Raw genomic sequence first — 27421 nt, 5'->3', positions numbered from 1 at the left:
TAAAATTTTAAGGCTTTAAGATTATTTTTTTCTTGAATGTTGCCGAGGGCTGCCAAAAAGGCTGCAGACTGAACTGCCCTGTCATAGGACATACATTTTCCTTCATCTCACTGAACGTTCCCCTTTTTGGAACTCCTTTTCCCCATTTTGTGCCAGCCCATCATCTCATTTCCTTCTCCCTCCACTGTTTAGTTTCCTCTTGTGTCGTGTCTGCTTTAGCCTACAGGCAGAATCTTTTGTCTACTTCGTTTTACATACAGTGCCCAAGCCACTGGGGGACACTCAGAATCATAGAATTTTAGAGCTGGAAAGGGATTTGGAGGCCATTCCAGAATTAAAACCCCTTTGCTCAACGGAGGACTCAACTGCAGCACCCCTGATGGATGGCCATCCAGCCTCTACTTCAAGGTATGGAATATTTTTTGCAAGCCAAGGGCCACTTTCCATTCTAGGCAACCTTCCAGGGGCCACATGCTCATGGTGAGCGGAGCAAGAGGCAAAAGAGGGCGGGGAACTAATGCGAACTTTACCTCTGTATGAAGACTGGTTTCCACCTACACAAGACACTTACTTGTTCTGGAGCAGGAAAGTGGTTTCCATTTTATTTTATTTGGTACATTTGCATCCCACTCTTCCTCCACAGATCTCAGGGCAGGGCCTGTTGGGCTGCCCCTGCTTTTATCCTCACAACAACACTGTGAGGTAGTTAGATTTGGAGACGGCGACCGGCCCACAAGTCGCCTGCTAAGTTTCGCAGCTGAGTGGGGATTTGAATTCAAGTCTCTGGGCAACAGAGCTATCCCTGCCACCCCAAAACTGGCTACCCCTCCCGACCCTTAAAAAAAAGAAAAGGAAAAAGAAAACACAGTTGGTGGTGTGGCCTCCTTTGGAGAAACAGAACATCAGGGGAGGGGAAGAGGCAGACGGAAACAGGAAGCTTCCCCCTTCTCCCCCCAAAGAAATCCTCCTGGGCCACAGCAACCATATGTAAGGCACTTGGAAGGTGGTCATGTTCAGTCTTGTTTGTGTGCTGGACGAGGGTCCCAATCCACAGGCTGGTGGTCCACTATGCTTCTCGGTGTCCCAAAAGTTCTGCCTGTTGGTGCCTCTCGTTGGGCTCTCTTGGTTGTGTACATTTGTGTGTTGGCGTGTGGGAGATTACAGCTCGTCTTTCCCTAAAGTGGTGTCTTGCTCGGGGTCTTCTGCTGGGGCTGGCATGGAACTCTCCGCCACAATCTCCTTCTCTGCCACAATTTCCTTCTCCGCCATGATCTCCTTCTCCGCCACGGTCTCCTTCTCTGGAGGCAACTCTGTTTCCTCCGTGTTGAACAGCATCCGCACCAGGTCGTCGGCCTGGACTCTCTCCTGCGGTGGATGAGGAAGGAGACTGTTACAGGGTGTGGGGTGGGATGGGGTTCAGCTCTCATTATTATCTGTCAGGGTACTGCCATCGGAACAGGGTAGGGGAGCAGAGGGGCAGTTGGGTTCCAGGGAACCTCCGAAAATCTTGCGAAGCAGTTCCTCTTCCTGTGGTGAAGAAGCCACACCTCCACTGGGGAAGAGGGGAAAGGACCAGAGGATGCTGCTGGGAGCCTCAGCACCACTCCTTGCCAAGCAGCAGGGGGGGAAGCACGCCCCTTCCATTGCCCACCCTGCCCAGAGGTGTAAAACGCAAAGAAGGAAGGAAAAGGCTGGGGTGACGAAGAAGAAGAAGAATTTGGATTTGATATCCCGCCTTTCACTCCCTTTAAGGAGTCTCAAAGCGGCTAACATTCTCCTTTCCCTTCCTCCCCCACAACAAACACTCTGTGAGGTGAGTGGGGCTGAGAGACTTCAGAGAAGTGTGACTGGCCCAAGGTCACCCAGCAGCTGCATGTGGAGGAGTGGAGACGCGAACCCGGTTCCCCAGATTACAAGACTACTGCTCTTAACCACTACACCACACTGGCTCTCTGACGAAGCTCTTATGTTGGGGGAGGTCCCGGAAACAACCACTCCCGGATTCTGCTAGCGATTGAGGCAGACATGAACTTGTGGCTCTGCACTGTAAATAGTTTTGCACCAAAATAAAACCTGCAAAAGACAGGTCGGAGTCCTGACTGGTTACTCACGAGCAACCACTGTTGCCATCTGACATTACTGATTCTACAACAGGGGCTCCCAAAATGCGCTCCGCCTGGGACCTTCTGCGTGCAAAGCACGCAGGTGCTATGACGGCTAAACTGCAGCCATACCTAAAGCAGCTGCCCATTGTGCAGGATATTTAAATGCAGTCGAACCAACGACTCATGTTTTGCCAGAAGGCGCATGAAGGGGCTGAGGGTCACAGAGCGTTCCTGAAAAACTGCTAGAGAGAACTCGGTGGTCCTGGCAGGAAGAAGGCATAGCTATATATCCTCTTCCTTGCCTGGGCTCATCCTCTTTCCACCCTTCTCAGCCATGAGAACACCTGCAAGTTCAGACTCCATCTTAAGCTAGGCTTTAGTAACTGAATTGCCACTTTAAGCCTGTCTGAACAAACCGACTGCATCCATTATTCTTCAGGAGGCATATTGAGTGACTCGTGTTATTTTAATTAATTTAAATTAATTTTGGGATGCATTTTAATCGATTGCTTGCTTGTTTTTATGTATTATTTATATGATGTTAGCTGATCTGAGCCTGGCTCTGGCTGGGGTACAAATAAAAATTATTATTATTATTATTATTATTATTATTATTATTATTATTATACTTAGACATTGGCTGTTAGATTCATTCAAAGCTTGTCTCCTTTATTTTATATAAGCAGCACAGAATTTAGCCACTTTGAAGGTAGTGTCTGGTTCCCTGTTCTCTATTAAGTATTTTAAGTAATAATCATCAGTTCTGCTTGGGGGTTTACTGTGTGACTGGAGTGACAAATATAGTGTATAACCTTATAGTAAAGACAGCACAGTAGGGCTTGAGTAGTAGTTTCAACTTCCTTCAAACCACAGAGGCATGTTCGCTGTGAATATTGGTTTGCCTTCAAATCTGCCCTGCTGGTGGAAGGACATTAAATCCGGCAAGCGTAAAAAGCTCTTCTAAATTTGGGTATTTCTAATTTGGATAAATATCTCTCTTTGGATAAACCCCCTCCCATTAACTTTAATTTCTGGATACCTTGTCCTTTCAACTCATGTGGTATTGCAGCTCAACATCCCCCTATTCGTTGCTTAATTGTGAATTCAGCTTTTTCATATCCACAGATTATCAAAGCCTGCAGTGTGAACCCTATGTTCCTCTTGGTTCCTCTTGCAGTGATGATTTCCCCATTTTTGTTTCGCATGTGTCTGTTAAAGTTAAGGGTGCCAGACCCTAACGGGAAGAAAAAGTAGTTTTAGCCAATAATGGATCTTCAGAATCCATATCCGGGACCTAAACAGTTCTTGCCATCTAGCAAGTGCCTTCAAACACTCAGCCAAAAGATCTGCTTTGATACAGCGCCTAACCACTAAGCTTCCTTGCTCTGCCCTCTGTGTAACAACCAGGTGTTTTAGAAAGCCCTTCCCTGGGAGAAAGGGAGGAGGCAGAAAACTTGAGGCCGAGTCGCCTGCAATGCAGAAGTGAAACCCAGCAAAAGCCTCTCCTTTTTTTGCCGAATTTTACACACAGGCCTGGACATGGGGGCGGGAGAAAAAGAAGGGCATGGCGGGGTTGAGAAATGAGGAGTGAGGTAAAGCAACAGCCATTCTACATACCCGTTCGCTGTGACGGGGGTCCAGGGTGAACCACAAGGCAATGGCACAGCGCTGGCCCTTGGTCACGGCTTTCACGCCATGCGGGTTTTCGGAGCCTGATGAGAAACCCACAGCCCGGCCACACTGGGGCTGAACCTCTGCCTGGAAACCAACAAAGGGGCTAATAATAATAATAATAATAATAATAATAATAATTTTATTTATACCCCGTCCTCCCCAGCCAAGACCGGGCTCAGGCGGCTAACACCGGGTATAAAAACAATTGATTAAAATACAACTTAAAAACAAGATTAAAATGCAACATTAAAAAATGATCAGAGGACCATTTTGATTTGGACAGCACACCCCAAACTGAATTGCTCCCTGCCGGGATTGCTGTGCTGACTGGAGCTGATGGGAGTTGTAGTCCCAAACAGCTCGAAGGCAAATGGCCTTTCTAGGCCAGTGGGCACATTAGGAGTCATGAACAAATACTGTTGGTATTGGACTCCTAGTAAGTTAGTAAAAATGTATAGAACAGGTACAAATATCTACTGGAAATGTAAAGAAAAAGAAGGTACCTTTTATCATATGTGGTGGGCATGTAAGAAAACAAAAGCTTTCTGGGAGATGATATATAATGAAATGAAAAAAAAAGTTTAAAATAACTTTTGCGAAAAAACCAGAAGCTTTATTATTAGGAATTATAGGTACTGACATCCTAAAGGAGCAGAAAAGACTTTTTATGTACAGCCGCTTGCATGTTACTAGCCCAGAGATAGAAGGAAGACGAAGTCCATACCAGAGAGGAATGGCAAACTAAGCTGAAATGGCAAAGCTGACTGGGAAACTCAGGAACCAAGAGGACAAAAACTTTAAAAAAGAATGGGAAAAATTTATAACTGATCTAGGAGACCACTACAAGCAGATGGAAATGTTAGCAGGATTTTAATCTCACTTGTAATGTAACAGATGGGACGCGGGTGGCGCTGTGGGTAAAACCTCAGCGCCTAGGAGTTGCCGATCGCACGGTCGGCGGTTCAAATCCCCGCGGCAGGGTGCGCTCCCGCTGCTCGGTCCCAGCTCCTGCCAACCTAGCAATTCGAAAGCACCCCCGGGTGCAAGTAGATAAATAGGGACCGCTTACTAGCGGGAAGGTAAACGGCGTTTCCGTGTGTGCTGCGCTGGCTCACCAGAGCAGCTTTGTCACGCTGGCCACGTGACCCGGAAGTGTCTGCGGACAGCGCTGACTCCCGGCCTTTAGAATGAGATGAGCGCACAACCCTAGAGTCTGTCAAGACTGGTCCGTTCGGGCAGGGGTACCTTTACCTTTTAATGTAACAGATACCATGGATTTTAGTCTCTGACCGTAATAAATTATCTATCTATTTATCTACCATGGATAATTTGGACTGATATGAAATATAGAGTATGGAATAATATGCAGCTGTAAATGTTGATAATAGGACCCATGGAGAGGGTGGGGAGAAGTCGCGAGATTCAGAGTAATATCTACATGTGGATATGCATTTGGAATGTTATAATTTTATTTTTGTAAAATCAAATAAAAAGGATTTAAAAAAGAAAAGAAAAAAGGATTCACCCCCACCCTTCTTGCCACTCCCAGAAAAAGACACAGATCTGAAAGAAGTGGGAAAGAGTATGACTTTTCCAACTTCCTCCTTCTAGGAAGGAGGTTTCAGGGGAGACAAAGCTAACCCCTCTCACCACCTGGCAGCCGAGGGCCACTGAGTGAGTGGGAAGGAGGCTCAGAGACCTCGTGGGCACTCAGGGGGGCAGCGTTGCATCTGTTGGTGAGCCCTGGTATAACTGCTAACATTAAGCGGAAGAGACAGAACCACGACTCATTGGCAAAGAGAAATCGCTTTATATGCGTTGGTTTATGCATTCTAACACCGTGACACCAGACGGCGCTGTGGAGTTCTGTTTTTGCTAACCCGATTTCTAATACAAAGCTTGCAATGCATTGAACTGAAACGCTTCTTTGATGTGTCCAGGTCCAATTATGCTTATTTGCACAAAGTACAAAAGATGTCAGAATCCAGCACGGAAGGGGCATAGCCCCGCTGAAACGAATGAAATCCACTAACTTCAGTGGGTCTACTCTGAGCAGGGCGAATACTGGAGGCAATACAGAGCTGGCTCATTTGCACCAAGGGTCACACACAGACTGTGGAGTCCAGCAAAGATGACCTCGGGGAGGATTCCCTTTGCCCAAAGACACCCGTAAGAGAACAGAACACAAAGAGGAACAACCGACTCACAGTCACCGTCGTGGCATCCAGCTCCGTGAAGTAAAAAGCTCCTCCTTCAAAGTCACCGTTTAGGTAGAGAATAGCACTAGAATTAGCAGAGGAGAAGGGGAGATATTATGTCAATGCCTTTCCTTCTGGTGGAGCAGAGAAACACACAGACTAACGTTCACCTGGTTCGTTTTGAAAGTGTCCTTAAAGGACCCTCTTCCCAGGGGCTGCCAATGTTTTTTGGCCACGGGGCTCATTTGCCTTTTTAAGAGAGCATCGTGGGCACTTCCACAGATCTGAGACTTGAAAAAGGGCACAGAGCTGGAGGAGGAAGAGGGAAAGAGCATCACACTCCCAACTTCGTCTTTCAGCTCTATATTCTTTTCAGGGGAGAAAAAAGGTAATCGGTCTTTTGCCACCACGTGGCCATGGGGTGGTGCCCTCAGAGGCTCTACAAACACGAGGGAAAGACCACAGGGGCACCATTGCGCCCGTGGGCACCATAATGGCAACTGCTGCTCCAGACTCCAATTTGCAGTGCATTATGGAGCAAAGGCAGCCTCTGTTACGGCGCAGGGAATATGCATAAGAACTGCCTACCCTTTCTTTCTTTCCTTCCTTCCTTCCTTCCTTCCTTCCTTCCTTCCTTCGTTTCTTTATTTTTTAAAAAAAGGGATTCCAGTCCTCATTGTTCAAGATGGAAATTGGAAGCCCTGCCAAGTCCTTCTGAGCAGAAGGGGCTGAGCAAAATGTATGCAGATAGGTAAACCAAACATGTTCTCTTGGGTGCCAGCGTTGCGACCCACAGAACAGAAAACAGCCTATTTGGGACAGCCTATTTGAAGATGGCTCTATCCTATCAACGTCTCAGTCTCCTCTTCTCTTCTCCAGGTTAAACATACTCAACCCCCTCAACCGTTCCTCATAATGCTTGTCTTGCAGACCCTTTATCCTCTTGGTTGCCCTCCTCCACACATGCTACAGCTTGTCGATATCCTTCTAAAACTGTGATGCCCAGAACCGGACACGGGACTCCGGCAAGTTGCTGTTTCAAGAATAACCTGGCAGAGGTTGGCCATCTGTGCCTGATATGTCTTTCCTATGCTGTTCTTTTGATAGGCTGCTCTTATATGATTTTAAATAGGTATTTTAATCGCTTTACTCTCATTCTGGGTGACATGCTGCTCTGAGGTCCCCTGGTGGAAAAACCTGGGATAGACACTTAAAGAAAATAAACAAGGCAGATGTCATGAATATGAGCCCAGTCTCTCTCTCTCTCTCTCTCTCTCTCTCTCTCTCTCTCTCTCTCTCTCTCTCTGTGTGTGTGTGTGTGTGTGTGAAAAGTCTTCCAGGGATAGAGGGAGTGAACTATGCAATCCTGCAACACACATACCCCTTGCTGACTGACCTGGCCCACCACCAGAAAAAAGGGTTCTCCACCACTGTCCTAAAAGGGTTGGTCTTCAGGCAGCTAGACCTTGCCAACTATCTTAAGAACAAGGCGAGAGACTTTTGACCTTCCAGAGGTTGCTAGACTACAACTCCCACCTCACCCCTGACTGCTGGCCATGCTGGCTGGGGCTGGTAGCTGCTGAAGTAACCCAACAACATCTAGAGATCCTCAGGTTCCCCATTGGCAGAGCAGCCACTCATGCAGGGACACAACACACAGCCTCCTTTCCGGATGGTGCTCCCAGGAGCCTTTAGCCCAGGGATGGGGAAGCTGTGGCCCTCCAGATGTTATACACTATAATTCCCATCTTCCGTGGCCAGCACTGGCTGGGGTTGATGGGAGCCGTAGTCCAACTACCTCTAGAGCAGCGGTGCTCAACCTGTGGGTCCCCAGATGTTGTTGGACTACAACTCCCATAATCCCTGAGCTCTGGCCTTGCTAGCTAAGGGTGATGGGAGTTGCAGTTCAACAACATCTGGGGACCCACGGGTTGAGAAAGGCTGATCTAGAGGGACACAGGGTCTGTGTCATTCCTTAAGAGGTCAAAAAGCTGCTCAGGAGCACAACCACCGCAGTGCCTTGCTGTTGTCAGTGGAGAAGGAATTTTTCATTCTCTCCACTTCCTCACAGCCATTACCTGTAGTCCCGAAATGTGTAGGCTGGTGGCTCTTTGACACACACTAAAGCCTCTGCGTTAAGGATGCAGTTGTCCACGTGTACAGGGTGGCTCGGATCCGCCCGGTCTTCCTGTTTATCTGCACGGGAGACAGGCAGCGCTGAAAGTTTGCACCACTGCGGCCAGCCTGCCACACTTGGCAGCGAAGATTCAATTACCCGAAGGATCTGGCTTTCGAAAGAAAGCAGCCCTTCACGTTCCTAGTCCTCATGGTGCTTTTGGAAAGGCAAACTCCAGGCAGGCAAGAGGCCTGGCGAGAGTTGGAGGACACATTCCAGCCAGGCCAGAAACACCCAGAGAGGTGCAAGGCAGGGCTGGTGAGGGGGGGGGTGGCCTGGTGAGGGGGGGTGGCCTGAGGCAGGGTGTTTTGCGCTAGAGGATGTGCAGAATGCCCTACTTGCCTTCAATAGCAGTGCGGCACACCAGGTGGGAGTAAGAGAAGTGCAGGGGTGTGTCCAGGCGGAAATAGGACTCCATCACCAGTCGGACCTTCTCGGTCACGTTGTAGTAGAGGTAAGCACTTTGCATGGGCACTTTGCCTTCCTGTCCCAGCTGCGGAGGAATAAATAATAATAATAATAATAATAATAATAATAATAATAATAATAATAATAATAATAATAATAAATAATAATAAATAATAATAATAATAATAATAATTTCTTATTTATACCCCACCCTTCCCGGTTCAAAAACCAGGCTCAGGGCAGCTAACAACAAATTTAAAATACTTTAAAACACTTAATTATAAAAGCAGCATAAAATACAGTATAAAAACATGAATAACAATAAAATTCAAAAATCAATTAGATAATCCCCAGGGCTAGCTGGTTGAATTGGTCCTACATGGGCCAGCGAGGAGGCCAGGGGAGAATTAGCTGTGGGGTCTCAGAGCAGGTGATCTTCATAAAAGGGGAGGGGGAAGGAAGAGAAGGGAAATAAAAGATCAGGCTGAATTCAAATTAAAGGCCAGGTGGAATAGCTCTGTCTTACACACCCGACGGAAGGAGGTTAAATCCTGACGGGCCCTAGTCTCATGGGACAGAGCATTCCACCAGGTCGGAGCCATTACTGAAAAGACCCTGGTGGAGGATAGTCTGACTTCCTTAGGGTCCGGGACCGCTAAACTATGGTTATTCATGGACCTTAAGCTCCTCTGCGGGGCATACCAGGAGAGGTGGTCCCATAGATACGAGGGCCCTAAGAGACACACAGAGGAGGTTCAAGTCCCAGATAACAACAACAACAACAACAACCTATTATTTATACCCCGCCCAGACACTATTATTATTTATTTATACATTATTTATACCCCTCCCCAGACACTCTGGGCAGCTCCCAACAGAATAATAAAAACACGATAAACGGTCAAACATTAAAAACTTCCCTAAACAGGGTTGCCTTCAGATGTCTTCTAAACATCTTCTAAACATCAGATAGTGGCTTATTTCCTTGACATCTGATGGGAGGGCGTTCCACAGGGCAGGTGCCACCACCTCTGCAAGGTTCCCTGTAACCTCACTTCTCGCAGGGAGAGAACCGCCAGAAGGCCCTCGGAGCTAGACCTCAGGCTGAATGATGGGGGTGGAGACGCTCCTTCAGGTATACTGGGCCGAGGCCATTTAGGGCTTTAAAGGTCAACACCAATACTTTTAATTGTGCTCAGAAACATACTGGGAGCCAGTGTAGGTCTTTCAGGACTGGTGTTATACGGACTCGGTGGCCACTCCCAGTCACCAGTCTAGCTGCCGCATTCTGGATTAGTTGTAGTTTCAAAGGTAGCCCCACGTAGAGCGCATTGCAGTAGTCCAAGCGGGAGATAATCAGAGCATGCATGACTCTGGTGAGACAGTCTTCCAGCAGGTAGGGTCTCAGCCTGCGTACCAGATGGAGCTGGCAGACAGCTGCCCTGGACACAGAACTGACCTGCGCCTCCATGGACAGCTGTGAGTCCAGAATGACTCCCAGGTTGCGCACCTGGTCCTTCAGGGGCACAGCTACCCCATTCAGGACCAGGGAGGCCCCATACACCTCCTGCCCCCTGTCCCCCCAAAACAGTACTTCTGTCTTGTCAGGATTCAACCTCAATCTGTTAGCTGCCATCCACCCACCAACTGCCTCCAGACACTCACACAGGACCTTCACCGCCGTCACTGGTTATGATTTAAAAGAGGTAGAGCTGGGTATCATCCGCATACTGACGAACACCCAGCCCAACCCCCCTGATGATCTCTCCCTGCGGCCTGTCCTGGTCCCTATTTCCATGGGCTCACCGGCTTTAAAAATGGACTACTGCCCCGAAGACAACAGGTCCTGCGCTCCATTTGCCCTGGTTCATTTGTTTATTTCATGACATTTTGCAGAATCATACGACAAAGTTGGATGGGTCCCTGAGGGTCATCTAGTCCAACCCCCTGCAATGCAGGAATCTTTTGCCCAACTTGGAGCTTGAACCCACAACCCTGAGATTAAGATTCCTGTGATCTACTGACTGAGCTATCCTAGGCCTGCCGCTTGAAGGTACACACACAGCAAAAACAACCACCTCAATAGCTGTTTACAAAAAAGACAAACGGGGAAGATCTGGAATTGGCGCGACGAACTGTTTCAAAAGGACTGGGGCAAATATATATTTTATAGGAAAGAAAATTGCAAACATTTGAAAACGTTTGTAGGTTTGAGTTGGAATGTTTTGTAATGTGAATAGAAGGAGCTGATTTACATATCATGAGGAGAAATGTTAAAGGGAGATAGAAGGGGGTTATAGAGATGCTAAGAATTTAGTAAAGATGTTCGGAAGTCAGAAAGAGGGTGTGAAGGAGGTCGGTGCTCAGTCGAGCAATGGTTAAGGTTACTGATATATGTAACAAAATGTGATTATGACAAATATGGAAAACTCAATAAAAATTATAATTAAATAAAACCCAAAAATAATAAACGTTTATCGGTAAGAAAAAATAACAACGACAATTCAAAACTCCCCAAAAGTTGAGTGAACAAACGACCATGGTTTATTATTCCACAGTAAGGTTGGGATCTAGCTAAGGAGGCCGCAATGCTTTCTGTATTTGTTACAGCCCAAACATCACTGAAAGCAACTTCTGCCTGCGTCTTTGATGACAAAGACAGAGATTTACACAGGAAACAGGCTCATTCAAGCAACGCATGTCTACAAAACCTGCACCATTGGAGGCAGCTATGTTTCTGAATACCAGCTGCTGGGAACCCCAGGAGGGGAGAGGGGTCTTGTGTTCGAATCCTGCTTGTGGGTTTCCCACGGTGCGAAGAGGATGCTGGACTAGGGGTGCCATCGGCCTCATCCATAGGGCCCCCCTTATATTCTTGTGTCCTGGATTCCCCCCAGAAGTCTGAGCCTAGATTGCTGCTCTTTCAGAGGCTTACCTTGAGTGCTTTATAGACAGTGACGCCATAGAAAGTCTCGCTGGGGGTGTGTGGGGAGGTCTTCCCACGGTAGCCGTCGCCAGCAGAGGCAGCTGCCTGCGTTGGGAGAGGGTAGAGAAGATATATATAAAAAACTGAACATTTATTTATTTATACTTTTTTGTGTTACAGATTGTGCTTTACAATTCAGAATATTAATTTATACAACCTTAAAATAGCAATAACTTCCCTTCTGTTTCCATGATTCATTTTACATAGCATAAATACCTTCATATTTTATATAAACTAAACCATTCCGTATTCCATTATTACTTCCATCAATACTTATTTACATTGTTGAACTTATCTTAATGCTGCCAATGTTTTCAAGTGTACACAATTCCCCTCCCCGCCATGTATTCAATAAACATTTTCCAATCTTCTTTAAATGAATGTTCTTCTTGTTCTCTTATTCTATACGTAAGATCCACAAGCTGCACGTATTCCATCAGTTTAAGTTGCCATTCTTCTTTGGTTGGGACCTCACTCCATTTCCATTTTTGGGCTAACGAAACATATAAATATATGTGGCATATAAATAACCTTTTTTGACACCTGGGAATTTCCATCTGAATTATCCCCAACAAAAAGGACTCTGTTTTTTTGTTTTCTTTTTGGAAAGGTAACTTTTAAACATTTTTTTTTTCAATTCATAATAAATTATTTCCCAATACTCTTTTACCCTTTTACAAATCCACCACACATGAAAGAACATACCCTCAACCTCATTGCATCTCCAGCACTTATCTGATTCAGTCTTACACTTCTTAGCAAGTCTACTCCAAGTAAAACTGAACATTTCAATCCTCTTTTTCTTCTGAGATTCTGGTGAAAACCCCAGGTAAAAAAAGAGAGTAAAAGACCCCTGGACATTTAAGTCCAGTCAAAGGCGACTATGGGGTGCGGTGCTCATCTCGCTTTTCAGGCTGAGGGAGCCAGCGTTTGTCCACAGACCGCCTTCCGGGTCATGTGTCCAGCATGACTAAACTGCTTCTGGTGCAATGGAACACCATGACGGAAATCGGAGCGCATGGAAACGCTGTTTACCTTCCCGCCGGAGCGGTACCTATTTATCTACTTGCACTGGCATGCTTTCGAACTGCTAGGTAGGCAGGAGCTGGGACAGAGCAACAGGAGCTCACCCCGTCATGGGGATTCGAACCGCCAACCTTCTGATCAGCAAGCCCAAGAGGCTCAGTGGTTTAGACCACAGCGCCACCCGCGTCCCTTAAGCAGGATTCATCTCAGGCCAAATGGCAGAGCCCCTTGTGGTTCAATCCCTGTGCATCTCCAGGGTCAGGCAAACAGCTAAGGCAGCTGAGCTGAGAAAGAACCACCATGGACCAAGACTCTAGAGCGAGCTGCAGCCTCCCAGAGCATCCATAGTGCTGTGCTGGGACCCGAGGGGCAGCTACTCACATTGGTCAGCCTCTGCAGCGCCCGACACTCCTCTTCGGACAGAAAGCCGTCCACCACCACACGCTGGGAGCCGTTGAGCAACTTGGAGTTCATGGTGATGCCAAGCCCGTCGTACACCAAGGGGCCTCCTGTGTGAGGCAACAAGAAGCAGCTGAGGCATTATGGAACCTGGAGGCGCTTCAAGATGCTGCTGGACTCCACCTCCCATCAACCCTCAACCCATAGGGATGCTGGGAGCTGTAGTCCACTGTTCTCTGGGGGAGCCAATTGGTCACTAGGTGCAGCTGGGGCTGGGGGCCAAGCCTTGTCCTTCCAGTCAGCAATCTCGAGCTCTGCCCTAGCTTCAGTTTAGGAGCTGTCTTCAAGGGTGGCCCCATGCGTAAGTCACGGCAGCAGTCTAATCAGAGAGGAGGCGGCAGAAGCTAGGCTAGAGGCATGTCAGGGGTGTGGCCCCTCTGGATGCTGCTGAAACCTGCATCATCTCCAGTCAACATAGCCAACGGTCAAGGTTAAAGGGAGTTGGGAGTCCTTATGGAGGGCCACAGGTTCCCCACGCACGAGGAAATGGATTAGACCCTGCAGTTGGGACACAAGAGCTGGAGACACAGCTGGAGCCAAGGGAAGAGACCCCTTTCCCTTGGCCACCGACAAACACCCAGGCTGCCCTGTCACCTTCTCGCACGAGCTTGTTCATGTCCGTGGACTCCTTCGTCTTCTCCTCCACCAGGTTCTCAATCTCCTTCATGAGGTTGCCTATCTCTTCCGAGATGCGGGCTGCCGTCTCACGCTCCACCCTGCAGAGAATGGAGAGACAGTGCGGCGTCATCGGCTGGAAGGTCAACAGTAACTCACTCTATGTGGGGCTGCCCTTGAGACTGACCCAGAAACTCCACCGGGTGCAGAATGCCATGGCAGACTCCTTACGGGGTCCTCACTGCGGGATCACATTCACCCGGTGCTATACCAGCTGCACTGGCTCCCAGTGCAGTACAGGATCAGGTTCAAGGTGCTGGTTTTAACCTTTAAAGCCCTATACGGCCTAGGACCCCTGTTCCTACGGGACCGCCTCTCCTGGTATGTCCCACAGAGGACCTTACGGTCTTCAAATAAAAACATATTGGAGATCCCAGGTCACAGGGAGGTTAGACTGGCCTCAACCAGAGCCAGGGCTTTTTCGGCCTTGGCCCCGATCTGGTGGAACGCTCTGTCACAAGAGACTAGGGCCCTGCAGGACTCGGCATCTTTCTGCAGGGTCTGCAACACGGAGCTGTTCCACCAGACCTTTGGCCAAGGTACAGTCTGACCCCCTCCTTCGGTAATCCTCATAGAACTCTAGCCCAATGGCTGCCATTAATTTGATTCAGAATTGATTTTAGAATGAACTGATTTTAGAATGTATTTCAATTAATTGATTGTGATTTTATGTAAACTGTGTTACTTTTACTGTTGTTAGCTGCTCTGAGCCCAGCTTCAGCTGGGGAGGGCGGGATATAAATAATTTATTATTATTATTAACAGGTAGACCTTGGAATGGAGCCCATCGCCGGCCTGGGCGGTGCGGTTGGGGAGAAGAGTTCCCATGCAGATGTGGGAAGGAGAGCCAGCTTCAAAAGCCTAGCTCCGAGCTATAAGGCAGCCAGAGAGAACAAGCCAGGCAGAGACATAAGCAGAGAGCCAACATGGTGCAGTGGTTAGAGTATTGGACTAGGACCTGAGAGACCAGAGTTCGCCATGAAGCTCTCAATGGGTGACCTTGGAGCCAGTCCCTGCCTCTCAGCCTTGGAGGGTTGTTCTGGGGATTAGATGAGGAGGGGAGCCATGGGAGCCACCTGGGGCTACTTGAAGGAAAAAGTGGGATATAAAAGCATTAAAAAAGGGTGGGGGAGAGAAAGTCTATTGAAAAAGGCGCTTACTTCTGCTTCTCTTGCAGCCTCTTAGGTATCACCTCTTCCGGTGTCCAAGTGTCCTTAAAAACAGGGGGAGAGAAAAAGAGCTTAGCGCAAGGAATTCACCGAAAACGTACAACCAGGGGTGGTGGAATTCTGGGCCTGCTGAGCTTCCTGGTCTCAGCTGCCCAGTCACTGTGCTCAGAAACTGGGGATGATGGGAACTGTAATCCAATAACATGTAGCTATCCACAGATCCCTTCCTCCTTGACTCACACAGTGCCAGCTCTGTCACCTCCCCAACTCAAAGCCTTAGACCCCACACTTTGCACCTTCCCCTCATCCGCCTTTCCTTAAAAAAAAGCGGCAAACGGAGTGGGTGTCAGGCCGAAGGAGCCGCCTCTTACCGGGTCCACGAAGGGAATCCCAAAGACGTCGTAGGCGAAGAAAAGCTGCTCTTTCTCCAGAAGGCTGCGTCTCCAATAGAGCTCGACATCCTGAGGGGCAGGGGGAGAAAAGGAGGACAGAAAAGTCAGAAGCGGGCAAATCAAACAGATTCCTCGGTTAGCCAGAACAGGGGTGGGGAACCTTGTGGCGTGGTTTAGCTGAAGGACCAGATCTCCCTCAGCCTGGGGTCTGAGATCTCCTAGGGATGCCTTTCTCTCAATCCTGCCACCCTCCCAGGCATGTTTGGTGTGAGAGAGGGGCTTAGTAGCTGCTCCCAGATTGTTTCAACTTTTGAATTCCAAAAAAAAAGGGGGGGGGCGCTAAAAAGTCATAACATGACTTGGGAATCTGAAACATATTTTGGTTTAATTGATATAATCTAGTTTTGCCTGGTAAGTGAATTTGTGTAAAACTGCATAGAAATAATCAAAAATGACTGCCAAGCACTTTCAGTTATATTTATGGTTACCTGACATTTACAGAAGTTAAAATTAAAATTATTTGGTTTCCCAAAAGCAGTTTATGTGCCTCTTTATCAAATACAGACTTAACAAGGTAAATGTTGTCCGATCACAAAAAGAATAGCAGGTTTGAATTCCTCACACCCCAAAGCATATTTTTAAGACCCCACTCATTGAAGAAATTTACAAAAAGGAAGTTTCACTCCATACTAGGACGGCCCACTCTCTGCTTTCCTCTTGCTGATAGGCAAAGACTTCATTTTCTAATATAAATTGGATATGCAGTAATAAAAAGATATAAAATAAGTAACTGCAGACAGGAGGAGAGGTAAGTTGAAGAAAATGCAGAATATGGATTGATGTAAAAAAAATAATCAGCAAATATATGTAAAATGGAAAAAAATAATATTTATCTAAGAATCCCTCTTGGGGGAAAAGACTTTCTTTTCTTGTTCAGATAGGTCTTTGGCCACTAACTGGCCGTTGTGTTGTGGCAGGCCTTCTCTGTGTGTATGTGTGTTATGCATCCCCTCCGCATTGTTGTGTTTTTAAAACGGTTTTGTTTTGATTCAGTGCTGTTTTTTATAATATACTTATTTAGTCTTGATATTTATTGTGTGCTTTTTGTTGTACGCGTGAGCCCCTGTACCCCACCTGCCAGGACACCCACCTTTCTGGGGCGTACGGGCGTGGCCAGGTTGTCCCCCAGCACAGCTGTGTAGTAGGCCAGGTTCTGTTTCATCACTTCGTCGTTAGGGAAGAAGAGCAAATAGGTTTTGGCACACTCAATGGCCTTCTCGTAGTCGCCGCCTGGAAAAGGGGAGAGAACCTGCATAAGGACGTAAAAAGAAGAAGAAGACCTGCATCTGGATCAGGCCAGGCACCCATTTGGTCCAGAGGGGTGGATTATCAGATCCCCCAAGGGGAATCTTGCAAGCAGGACCTGGGAGCAACAGCAACTGCTATTCAGAGGCAAAGCAGTGGAGGGAGAATGTACCGTATTTTTCGCTCTATAGGACGCACCCGACCATAAGACACACCTAGTTTTAGAGGGGGAGAACAAGAAAAAATAAATTCTCTCCCTCTCTGCGCAGTGCTCCTTCAGCGAAGCAGCAGGAGAAACGGAGCCCATTCCATTTCTCCTCCCGCTTCACTGAAGGGGTGTTACTTCCGGGTTTCGCCGCTTGCGCAGACGGTCAAAATGACGTCACACGCATGCGCGGAAGCGGCGAATCGCGACCAGCGCGGGTTACATTCACTTCAAGATGAGAATGGAGATCCGGAATGGATCCCATTTGTATCCAGAGGTACTACTGTACTTGCAAACCGCTTAGAAGCCTCTTTGGTTTTACGAAGTGTATATATTAACACATTATCTAGACAAACACATTTATTGTATAGTGTACAATGTGCGGTGCGTTTTAGGTATGTGATATCATGAGGGTCCAAAGGATAATTTTTCCTGGAAATGGGGCACAGAGTAAAACAACTGAAAGAGGGAGTAGGCCAGTTTCTTACCACAAAAATAAGAACCATTGTGCCTGGACCTTTTCTCTCAACTTACTGTTGTAGTAGGCAAACTGAAGGTAGTTGAAATGAGATGGGAGGAAGTCCTCAATGGGCTTCTCACTTCCGGTTTGAGACGCAAGTTCTGTGACGCAGCCTTGCTTGCAGCTCAACACTTGTGTGTAGTGATCTGGCAAAAAAAACAAAACGACAAACCAGGTTTCTTCTTAAGAACAGGACCAGAGAGTTAGAGGGGGTTTTGCAGGCCAGAGGCAGTAACCTACATGCTGTATGCCATATCAGACCCAGGACAGACCAAACCCTGGCTTCCTACCCCACACCTAATGTTATATGTGATGTCAGGTGTGGGGCAGGAAAGGGTGTGGCTACAAGGAACAACCCTGTTCCTTTGCAAACAGAACTTGTCATTCAATGCAGACAGCTTTGCCCCTTTGCAGCTGTGGTTTGGATTTAATTTTCCCAGACTGCATTGGCAAACCAACTCCCATTCCTCTTCACTTCGTATGCTCCTGAGTGGTTAAAAAGACAAGAGAAAAAAGGTAAAGGACCCCTGGACAGCTAAGTCCAGTCAAAGGCGACTATGGGGTGCGGTGCTCATCTTGCTTTTAGGCCGAGGGAGCCGGTGTTTGTCCGCAGACAGCTTTCTGGGTCATGTGGCCAGCAGGACTAAACTGCTTCTGGGGCAATGGAACACTATGACGGAAACCAGAGCGCACGGAAATGCCGTTTACCTTCTCACCACAGCAGTACAGTGGTACCTCAGGTTACATACGCTTCAGGTTACAGACGCCGCTAACCCAGAAATAGTACCTCGGGTTAAGAACTTTGCTTCAGGATGAGAACAGAAATCATGCTCCGGCGGCAGCAGGAGGCCCCATTAGCTAAAGTGGTGCTTCAGGTTAAGAACGGACGTCCGGAACGAATTAAGTACTTAACCCGAGTTACCACTGTACCTATTTATCTACTTGCACTGACCTGCTTTGGAACGGCTAGGTTGGCAGGAGCTGGCACCGAGCAACGGGAGCTCACCCTGCTGGGGGGATTTGAACCGCTGACCTTCTGATCAGCAAGCCCAAGAGGCTCAGTGGTTCAGACCACAGCGCCACCCACGTCCCCTGCTCCTGAGTGGTGCAGTCCAGCCACAAACTGAATGGGGCACTTCGGCATTTAGAGAAAAGAATTCATGGAGTTTCGTTTGCTCATCCACAACACTCCGGCCACGGGGTGGGGCTCACCAATGATAGCTTGGAAAAGGTCCGCATTGTACTCGAGGTAGTTGTAGCCTTCATAATCATACGGCCCCTCGCAAAGGGCTCGGCACTCGGTGTCGGCGACCCAGTAGGCTTCTAGCGCCTTCTCCAGGTGCAAGATGGCCGCCTGGGGCTTCTCCTCCGTGTAGTAACTCACGCCCAGGCGGAATTCTTCCTACAAAAAAAAGGGGGGCATGGGAAGCAGTCAGAACTTGTGCAAGAGGTGGGAAGCACAGGTTGGAAGCTAGTCCACCAACCTCAATCTTAGCTAGACTGCATATAGCATATGCTTGGAGGAATCTTGATTTCTCAGACTTTATTAAGGCTCATGGCAAAGATCCTTTTTATCTAGCTGGCAAAGCCTGTCAGAACAAAAATTCCTCCAGTTATTTCTGGAAAGTGCAGAGGGTGGGTGCCTGTCGGATTCCCCAGAATGGGGCACCCACCTTGGAGGCCCTGCTGCAGGTCAATGCGGAAAGGCCTTCTGGGATCTTTGAAACCGGAAGGAGATACGCAAGGGAGCAGGCCATCTCTCAGGTGTACAGTAAGAAGCACAGTGCCTTGTATGTCAGCACCTCAAACTTGGCCCAGTTGCGGTTTGGCCACCAGTGCAAATCCCACAAGCAAGGTGTTATATGCTGGCAGTAGTTTGGTTCGACAAGCAATGTAGCTGCTCTGCTTTGGACCAGCTCACCCCATTGCTCCCGCCACTTTCAGCAAGAATGAGGCGTGTGGTGTTGCCACTCATTTTGCCTGCCCCTGAGCAGAGAACTCGACTTGCAATGCTTTGGGGAGAACCCTGGCACTTGCAAGAACCGGGAGTTTCCGACAATAGAAGGGGAGCGGGCCGGCAGCAATTGCTGTTTCGCCTCAGGTGGTGAAACAGGATTGGCCACCTCTAGGCCCTGTGGTGGGAATTTTCCAGTCAGGAACCCAAGCAGCTGCTGTGGAAACCACCATTCTTATGGCTGGAATGACCGTGTTTGAATGCTGAGGGATGCCGGAATTTATTTATTTTTTGTGGTGAGTGGGAGGGTTCTGCCTCCCCTCCTCCTCACAGGTGTCCCCAGGTTTCAGCCCTGGGCAAGACTGAACTCTGACACCTACTTGCTAAGTCTCCTGTGCAAAGCCACACGGTCCACAGAAAGACCCATTTGGAGACCACATTTGTGGCTCAAAATGTGGAATTTATGTAGCCCAGGATAGATTCTGGACCAGCTTAGGTAATAATTCATAGACAGAAACAGAGGCACCATTTTGAATAAAATATTGGGGAGGTAAGCCCCGCCCCTCATAATCGATCCTATGATGTGGTGCATGCACACCATTTGAATGGCAATGCCCATCAACTTGAGGGGGACGGGACAATCCCCTCAAATATTTTATGTGGGGGGCTGGAGATCCCTCAGGCCCTAGGAGTTGGCTCCTGTGGGCAGAATATGGACTCTCTCTGTGCATATGTATGTATGTGTGTTGGGGGAGAATCTGGGCATGGGTGACGTACAGTGGCCAATGGCGTTCTCACCATGTGCGGCTTGGCCTCCAAGTCCACAAAGTCAGAGTCTTTGACGCCTGCCATCATCTGGTAGTAGTCCAAGTTCTGCCGCATCTCCATGTGGTCAGGGTTGGCCACAAAGAACGTGTGGGCTGCGGCCACGGCTTTGTCGAGCTTGTTGATCTGAGGGAGGGAGGAATAAAGACAGTGTTGAGTGCATGAGATAAAACTTGGTGGACCAAAGTTGGGGAGCCTTTCACAGCCTAGGGGTCCTCTACTGTTTGAGCCAAACCTCTGTGGGGTGGGGTGGGGATTAATAATAATAATTTATTATTTATACCCCGGCCATCCGGCTGAGTTTCCTCAGCCACTCTGGGTGGCTCCCAATTGAGTGTTAAAAACAATACAGCATTAAATATTAAAAACTTCCCTATGCTAGTATAGGATATGCTAGTAAAGAGTAGTACAGTGGTACCTTGGGTTACAGATGCTTCAGGTTACAGACGTTTCAGGTTACAGACCCCACTAACCCAGAAATAGTACCTCGGGTTAAGAACTTTGCTTCAGGATGAGAACAGAAATTGCGCGGCAGCGGCAGGCCCCGTTAGCTAAAGTGGTACCTCAGGTTAAGAACAGTTTCAGGTTAAGAACGGACCTCTGGAACAAATTAAGTTCTTAACCTGAGGTACCACTGTATCAGAGGCTGAAGCGAGCAAAGCTTTGAAAATAATAATAAATATGATGATGATTACCGTGTCTCAAAGTGCACAACAAAAACAGACCTAACAGACATTAAGATCAGATGCAAACAAATAGTTCTTTTAAAATATATATCTTGCACAAGTTCTCCCTACCCCACAATAAAAAATGAGCATGAAAACAGCCAAGTTACATCCAAGTGACCCTCCCAATTAAAAACCAAAAGCCTGGGCAGATAAAATGTTTTACTTTTGTATGACAGTCCAGTTTCTACACATGCAGAGGTGCTGAACCTGAGATTACCAAAATTGCAACAACAAGCCCTGCTGTTTGAGAGTTTCAAGGCCAGCCAAAGACATTTTGCTGCCCGAGGCAGAAAAGGCTGCCCCTCCCTCACCCCCTTCTACCACCATTCAAAGCCCCCTCCAAATTGCTTGTATGAATTCTGCAACAGTCCACACACATCATTCTACTTTATTTACGGTTCTGTGATGCTTCCCCAGGATTAGCCCATTATTGCCATCTGGAGGGGCAATTCTGGAGCTACAGCACATCAAAGCAGAAAAAAATGAATGAGATTTCTTATGGCCACTCCATTCAAGTTTGCTGACAGATACAGACAATGAAATACTTCCAACATTTGTGCTTTAGAAGTCATCTTAAAGAAGCTGGCCAGATCTCTCTTAAAGGACCTCCCCTATTTCTTAGAATTTTTTTGCTGTTGCTGGGTTTTTAATTGGTTTTATTATTTGGAAAATGATTGATATACAGTGGTACCTCAGGTTACATACGCTTCAGGTTACACACTCCACTAAGCCAGAAACAGTGCTTCAGGTTAAGAACTTTGCTTCAGGATAAGAACAGAAATCGGGCTCCGGCGGCACGGCAGCAGCAGGAGGCCCCATTAGCTAAAGTGGTGCTTCAGGTTAAGAACAGTTTCAGGTTAAGTACGGACCTCCAGAACAAATTAAGTACTTAACCCGAGGTACCACTGTATTTTAATTTTTAAAAGATATACATATATATATATATATTAAAGGGCTTTTGGAGGAAAAACCTGATTGCTGCTGTTATTAATGCCTGCGTAGTGATTTGTTGCTGTTTTAATGGATTGTGTTTTCTAAAAACAATAAAGCGTGATTGAAAGTAAAAAGAAAGAAAGAACCTGAACATTTGCAAAAAGATTCCAGCAGGAAGTTTTGGAACACGCATCAATCGGAAAAGAAGGCGTGTGTCTGTGCAAGGCGTCTAACCGTCCTGATACCATCATGAGCACAGCTTTGCACGAACGCACAATGAAAAGGATTTCTAGAGAGGGCCCCCAAAAACTAACATGAGACATGCAAACACCCCACAAGCAGTTCACTGCGAAGGCAGGGCAGCCAACTGGAGCACATAAATCACCCTGTCTGATAGATAGCAATAGAAGGAGGATTAAACTGCGAGTTTTTGCCTTTTAAGATTGGGGAGAGCTTAGGAATCAGCCGCAGAGAAGCCAACGGGGTTTTGGTGGGGGAGAAAAGAGAGCCTGGCTCTTTCCATATTTGCTTTCTCAACTCCAGTTGTTGAATTGGCCCTGAAACCTGAGACCACGGGGGAGGGCCCCCCTCTTTTGCGTCTTCCTGCGCAGCCCCTCTATGGACGTGGCACATCGCCCCTCCTAAGGAAGTAGGGAGGAGAGAGAGACGAGAGAGGAAGGGCTGAACTTCTGGCCACAGGGGAAGGAGCAGGAAAACGCTTTCTAAGTGGCTGGAGTGAACATGTGGCAGACAAATGGATGGAGACTATAAGAGAGACAGGCCGGGTCAGCTCTTCAGAACTGGAAAAGTGATTAAAGGCAAAAACCCTTTCTGCAATAACTTTCCCTGAATCCAGGCAGCTCAAACTCATCAGCTCCTCCATCTCTGCTTTGTTCTCTTCAGATATTGCAACTGAGACCCAGGGCTTTCTGCAAGGCTGCTTCCTATATAAGGACAAAGTATTCCTTCATTTTCCAATTGTGCCACTGGAAATCTGGAACGACCTCAGATTTCCAGTGGCAGTTTCAGTTGTCCAACTTTTCCCAGACTTCCAACAAAGGGGAGATACCTCCAGGACTCGGGCAAAGTCCAGGCATTGGTCAATGGCATTGCAGCTGACCCAGCCACTGGTGCATGAGGCAAAAGAGAAAGCCCATAGGTTCATCCATGGGGGCAGCGGCAGCAGGATTGGGGCTGAAATGCAGTGGCAGGTCCAGTCCTAAGCATGGATGTGAGACAGATCTAATGCATGCTGGACCAAGGCTAGTGGCCTGCCTGGTCCAGTATTCTCCTGCCACAGTGACCAACCAGAAGTCTCAATGGGAAGCCTGCATGCTAGACTGGAGGGCAACAGCGCTCCCCTTGCTTGCCAGCAATGGCAAAACGATTTCTCCAATAATGGATGCTTTTTGAGATGCAGATGGTGCTGTTTTTTGCTTGCTCCCAGTGTGATTATTTTCACCCACAGCTACAGTTTATTACACAGATGCGGTTAATAATATGTTCAACCTCTGTATGGCACTTTTAAGCGCTCGGCATATTTCACATCCATTTATCTAGCTGTAATCCTTATGAGCTTGCAAGATAAACCAGTATCATTATATCCAATTTTGCAGGTGGAGATGCAAAAGAGTATGCAGATTTTCAGCTCTGTCTCTTAGCCGCTTTGCAGTTTCTGTTTTCTTTCTCTCTCCTTCCTCCAGTCTCTGCACCTGTAGCCTGGTTTCTCTGGTTCTTTCCATCGAACCTATTAACGTTTCTTCGACCTCAACCTACATGATGTCAGATGGCAGGGAAGTATTTTCCCTACTGCCAGGACTGCCTAGTGGAGGGACGGGGACTCTTCTTTAGCCAGGGGACAGCATTCCCTTCTGGGAAATCTTCTGAGGGTCATGTGCTAGTGATGGGGAAGTATCTGGAGCGCTAAGCAGAGTCATCAAAAGGCCTGGGGAGGTTTCCAAGGACCAGCTAAATGGGCCAGGAGGGCCATACTTGACCTCCTGCCCTAGCCACTAACAGCTGTCTCTTTTAGGTCATGGCATGGATCAGCTCTGCAGGACCAGACCAAACTTCAGTACCCTGTTTCTCCACAGTGGGGGGACAGGACCTCTGGGAAGTCCACCAGCAGAGCATGAAAAAAATGTGTTTTGTGCTAAACTGCCTCTGAACCTGGAGGTTCAACTTAGGCATTTTGACTAGTGGCCACTGACCTTTTTCTTTCAAAAGCCCACCGAGTGGCAGTGAGGCCCATAGACACAAGCCCTTTCTCTCAAGCTTTTCCCCCTATTCTCTTTGTTTCCCTTGTTTCTCAATTCCATCTTTCCTAAATTATCCAATCGCTGTATCTTTAAAATAAAAACTTTGAGGGTTCCTCTTCAAAGGAGATACCTTGCCGAATCAGATTAAAAGTCCATGTTGTCTCCAGAAATACTCCATGGAAGGCCACAAGCATGGTGAGAGGACTGCCATCGCTATTTAAGTCCCACCATAAGAAAAGGTATACTGCTCTGAAATGGGGAGGCTTTGCTTTAGCTACCACAAATGCTCGTGGCATTTGTATTGACTTTAGGTTGTGTCCTGAACTTACTATTGTTTTAGGTCACTGAAAGGCCACACAGCTTACTGTTCAAGAAGGAAAATACCAATTTCTCGCCCTGCATGCCTACTCAGAGGTAAGCACCACCATGTTCAGTGAGGCTTAAAGTGGCAGTGGTGTGGAGACAGCACAATTTTGGACATGAATATTAAAATCAAATACAGGTAGGTAGCCGTGTTGGTCTGCCATAGTCAAAATAAAAAAAATCCTTCCAGTAGCACCTTAAAGACCAACTAAGTTAGTTCTTGGTATGAGCTTTCGTGTGCATGCACGTATCTGAAGAAGTGTGCATGTATCTGAAGAAGTGTGCATGCACACGAAAGCTCATACCAAGAACTAACTTAGTTGGTCTTTAAGGTGCTACTGGAAGGATTTTTTTTATTTTGATTAAAATCAAAGTGAATGTTGGAAGATCAGGGATCGACAAAAGAAAGCGCTTCTTCAGACAGTGCATGAACTCGCAGGTATGTCCAACAGGTAGATCGTGATCTACTGGTAGATCAGTGGATGTCTGTGGTAGATCACCAGTAGATCACTGGCTCCCCCAAAGAAGTCTTGCTCCCCTAAAAAAGCTCAGCTTTTTGCCTTGCACCTCCTCCTTCAAAAAAGCTTAACAACTTTGACCTGAACCCACAAAAAGGGGGTAGATCACTGCTAATCTTTAACTCTGTGAATAGATTGCAGTCTCTTGGGAATTGGCCATCAACTTGGACTGCTTTAAAAGAGGATTAGCCAAACTAAGGCTATCAATGGCTACCTCCACTGTTGGAGGAAGCAATGCTTCTGAATATCAGTTGCTGGAAACTACAGGAGGGGAGAGTGGACACGGACCATTCAGGGCCTGCTTGCCAGTTTCCATGGTACAGAATTGTAGAATTGTAAGAGTTGGAAGGGGGACACGGGTGGCGCTGTGGGTTAAACCACAGAGCCTAGGCCTTGCCGATCAGAAGGCCGGCGGTTCGAATCCCCGCGACGGGGTGAGCTCCTGTTGCTCGGTCCCTGCTCCTGCCAACCTAGCAGTTTGAAAGCATATCAAAGTGCAAGTAGATAAATAGGTACCGCTGCGGCGGGAAGGTAAATGGTGTTTCCGTGCGCTGCTCTGTTTCGCCAGAGCTGGCCACATGACCCGGAAACTGTACGCCGGTTCCCTCGGCCAATAAAGCGAGATGAACCCCAGAGTCAGCCATGACTGGACCTAATGGTCAGGGGTCCCTTTACCTTTACGAGTTGGAAGGGACCCTGATGGTCATCTAGACCACCCTCCTGTAACGCAGGAATCTTCTGTCCAATGTGGGGCTCGAACCCACGACCCTGAGATTAAGAGCCTCCTGATCTGATGACAAAGCTGTCCCAGTAGGCATCTGTTTGGCCACTGTGAGAACAGGATGCTAGACTCGATTTGAGCTCTTCTCACATTCTTAAAGGAACATTAAAATCAGTTAGGGCTCCAACCAGCAGCATCAAACCATCTCTTCCAACCCCCCTCTAACTTTTGCTAAAACTGAATCCAACTGAACTCGACGGGGCCTACTTCCCGGGTAAATACGCAGAGAGGATTGGGAGGAATCCAAACCAAGCTGGATCGATCCCCCAGAGGGGCTCCCGTGACTCCTTTCCTCCCTGAGAAGATCCCGATCCATCCTATCTCCACCAGTCCCCGATCCAAGTGAACAGGCTACCTTGAAATAAGCCACTTGGAGATAGTTGTACGGACTGCGCTTGCGGAACTCCAGCTCCGTCTCCTCGCCGAGCTGGTAGCGGGAGGCGCCGTCGGGGAGGCACTTGCGGAGGCAGCCGGCGCGGCGGAGGAGCTGCCCGAAGAAGCGGAGGTCGTCCAGCGGGCGCCGCTCCCCGACGGCGGGAGGCGCCGAGTGCTGCTGTTCGTCCTTCGCCGGGGATCCGTCGGTGCTATTGGCGGCGCAGCGCAAGCGGCACTGGATCAGGCGCGCCCGGTGCGCCTCCCGCGCCCGCAGCGCCCTCTCCATATGCAGGATGACGGCGCTCCAGTCCCCGCGGGCGTAAGCCTCCGTGCCCGCCGCCAGCAGCATGTCCGCGGGAAGCGAGGAAAGGTCCGTCTCGGCCCCGACGGCAGGGGCGAAGAGCTGCGCCGCCAGCACCAGGAGCCCAAAGAGGGGCCGCGCAAGCAGAACCCGGGGCGCCATCGTGGCTCGCTCGCCGGCTGCGAAGGGGCGCGCAGGAAGGCTAGCTACGCCCACCCCGACGGGGAAGAGGCCCCGCCCTCGGTAGCAAATAGCCCCGCCCCTTCCCGGAGGCCCCGCCTCCGGCATATCTTCTCCCAGACACTCCGCCCTCCCTGCAGAGACGAGCGTACTCCCAGTTTTCTGCATAACCACGCCGAATTTTTTTATGGGTGCTCTTTATTTTTAATGCTCGGTTTAAATTGTGTGTGCGCGCGCATGTGTTCTACTCTCCTGCAATTCTTATTTAGTTATTTTTATTTGTTTATTGCAAATATAAACCTCGAAGTGATTTATAAAAAAAGACTCAAGAAATAAAAAAGAAACTATCAGAAGCAGCTGTTTAAAACATTCAAGATTCAACCATCAAAAGCTAAAAATCAAAACACACGTCCGTGTTCTGTTGGATGGACTTAACTAAACAAAAATGTTCTTGGCAGGTGCAGGTCCACTTACATGGGAGTAAATCCCCTTGAATTCAATAGCCTGCTTCTGAGTAGACACGGGTAGGGCTGCACAGCTACACCGAAGGCAGTGAGATTTCTTTCCGATTGCGCTTCTTAAATGTCACAAGCGAAACAAGACCAGGATCAGAAAAAGGAGGGACTTTCTCTCGCTTGGCACTTTCCTCCCTGACTTTGTTAAGTCGCAGCTAACTTTAAAACTTTGGATTTTCCCTTGGGGGAAAAGAGTGGGGGAAAGTTCGGCTGATACCCGTAATACCACTTCAGAAGCCTAGTGGTGGTCTAAATTTTAGCAAGTCTATGCACCGCTCCCAGAAGCTCCGCCCATTTCCTGCCTTGTTTCTCAAGAGGGGCTCTGAGTGGCCACGCCTACAAAAGGGAACCGCGCCTCAAATCTCCTGAGGCTCCGCCCCTCCGCGACTCGT

General features: G+C 48.1%; 1 protein-coding gene across 1 annotated transcript; it reads right to left on the bottom strand.

Annotated features, from left to right (window-relative positions):
* Positions 1 to 590: 590 nt before the first annotated feature.
* On the bottom strand, positions 591 to 26532 carry P3H1 (prolyl 3-hydroxylase 1). The gene is made up of 15 exons (XM_081201505.1): positions 26014 to 26532; positions 20051 to 20203; positions 18511 to 18700; positions 17313 to 17444; positions 16419 to 16558; positions 15248 to 15337; positions 14868 to 14920; positions 13627 to 13748; positions 12955 to 13082; positions 11497 to 11592; positions 8496 to 8646; positions 8056 to 8173; positions 5987 to 6062; positions 3723 to 3863; positions 591 to 1365 (listed from the first exon to the last, which is right to left on the bottom strand). The coding sequence occupies exons 1-15, from the start codon at positions 26494 to 26496 to the stop codon at positions 1159 to 1161; spliced, it is 2280 nt and encodes a 759-aa protein (XP_081057631.1). The 5' UTR covers positions 26497 to 26532; the 3' UTR covers positions 591 to 1158.
* Between the last annotated feature and the right edge of the window lie 889 nt (positions 26533 to 27421).

The sequence above is a fragment of the Podarcis bocagei genome (assembly GCF_964188305.1).
Source record: "Podarcis bocagei genome assembly, chromosome: 7".
Classification (NCBI taxonomy): Eukaryota; Metazoa; Chordata; class Lepidosauria; order Squamata; family Lacertidae; genus Podarcis; species Podarcis bocagei.
This window is presented reverse-complemented; position numbering and strand designations above follow the sequence as displayed.

What these genes read in the sequence shown, in the direction of transcription:
- P3H1 (XM_081201505.1), bottom strand. Translation starts at nt 26,496, where the DNA reads ATGGCGCCCCGGGTTCTGCTTGCGCGGCCCCTCTTTGGGCTCCTGGTG. An exon ending in AGGCTGCAAGAGAAGCAGAA is followed by an intron (nt 13,749 to 14,867) that starts GTAAGCGCCTTT and finishes CATTCTCTGCAG; the next exon opens with GGTGGAGCGTGAGACGGCAG. An exon ending in CGCTGCAGAGGCTGACCAAT is followed by an intron (nt 11,593 to 12,954) that starts GTGAGTAGCTGC and finishes CTCCCAACGCAG; the next exon opens with GCAGCTGCCTCTGCTGGCGA.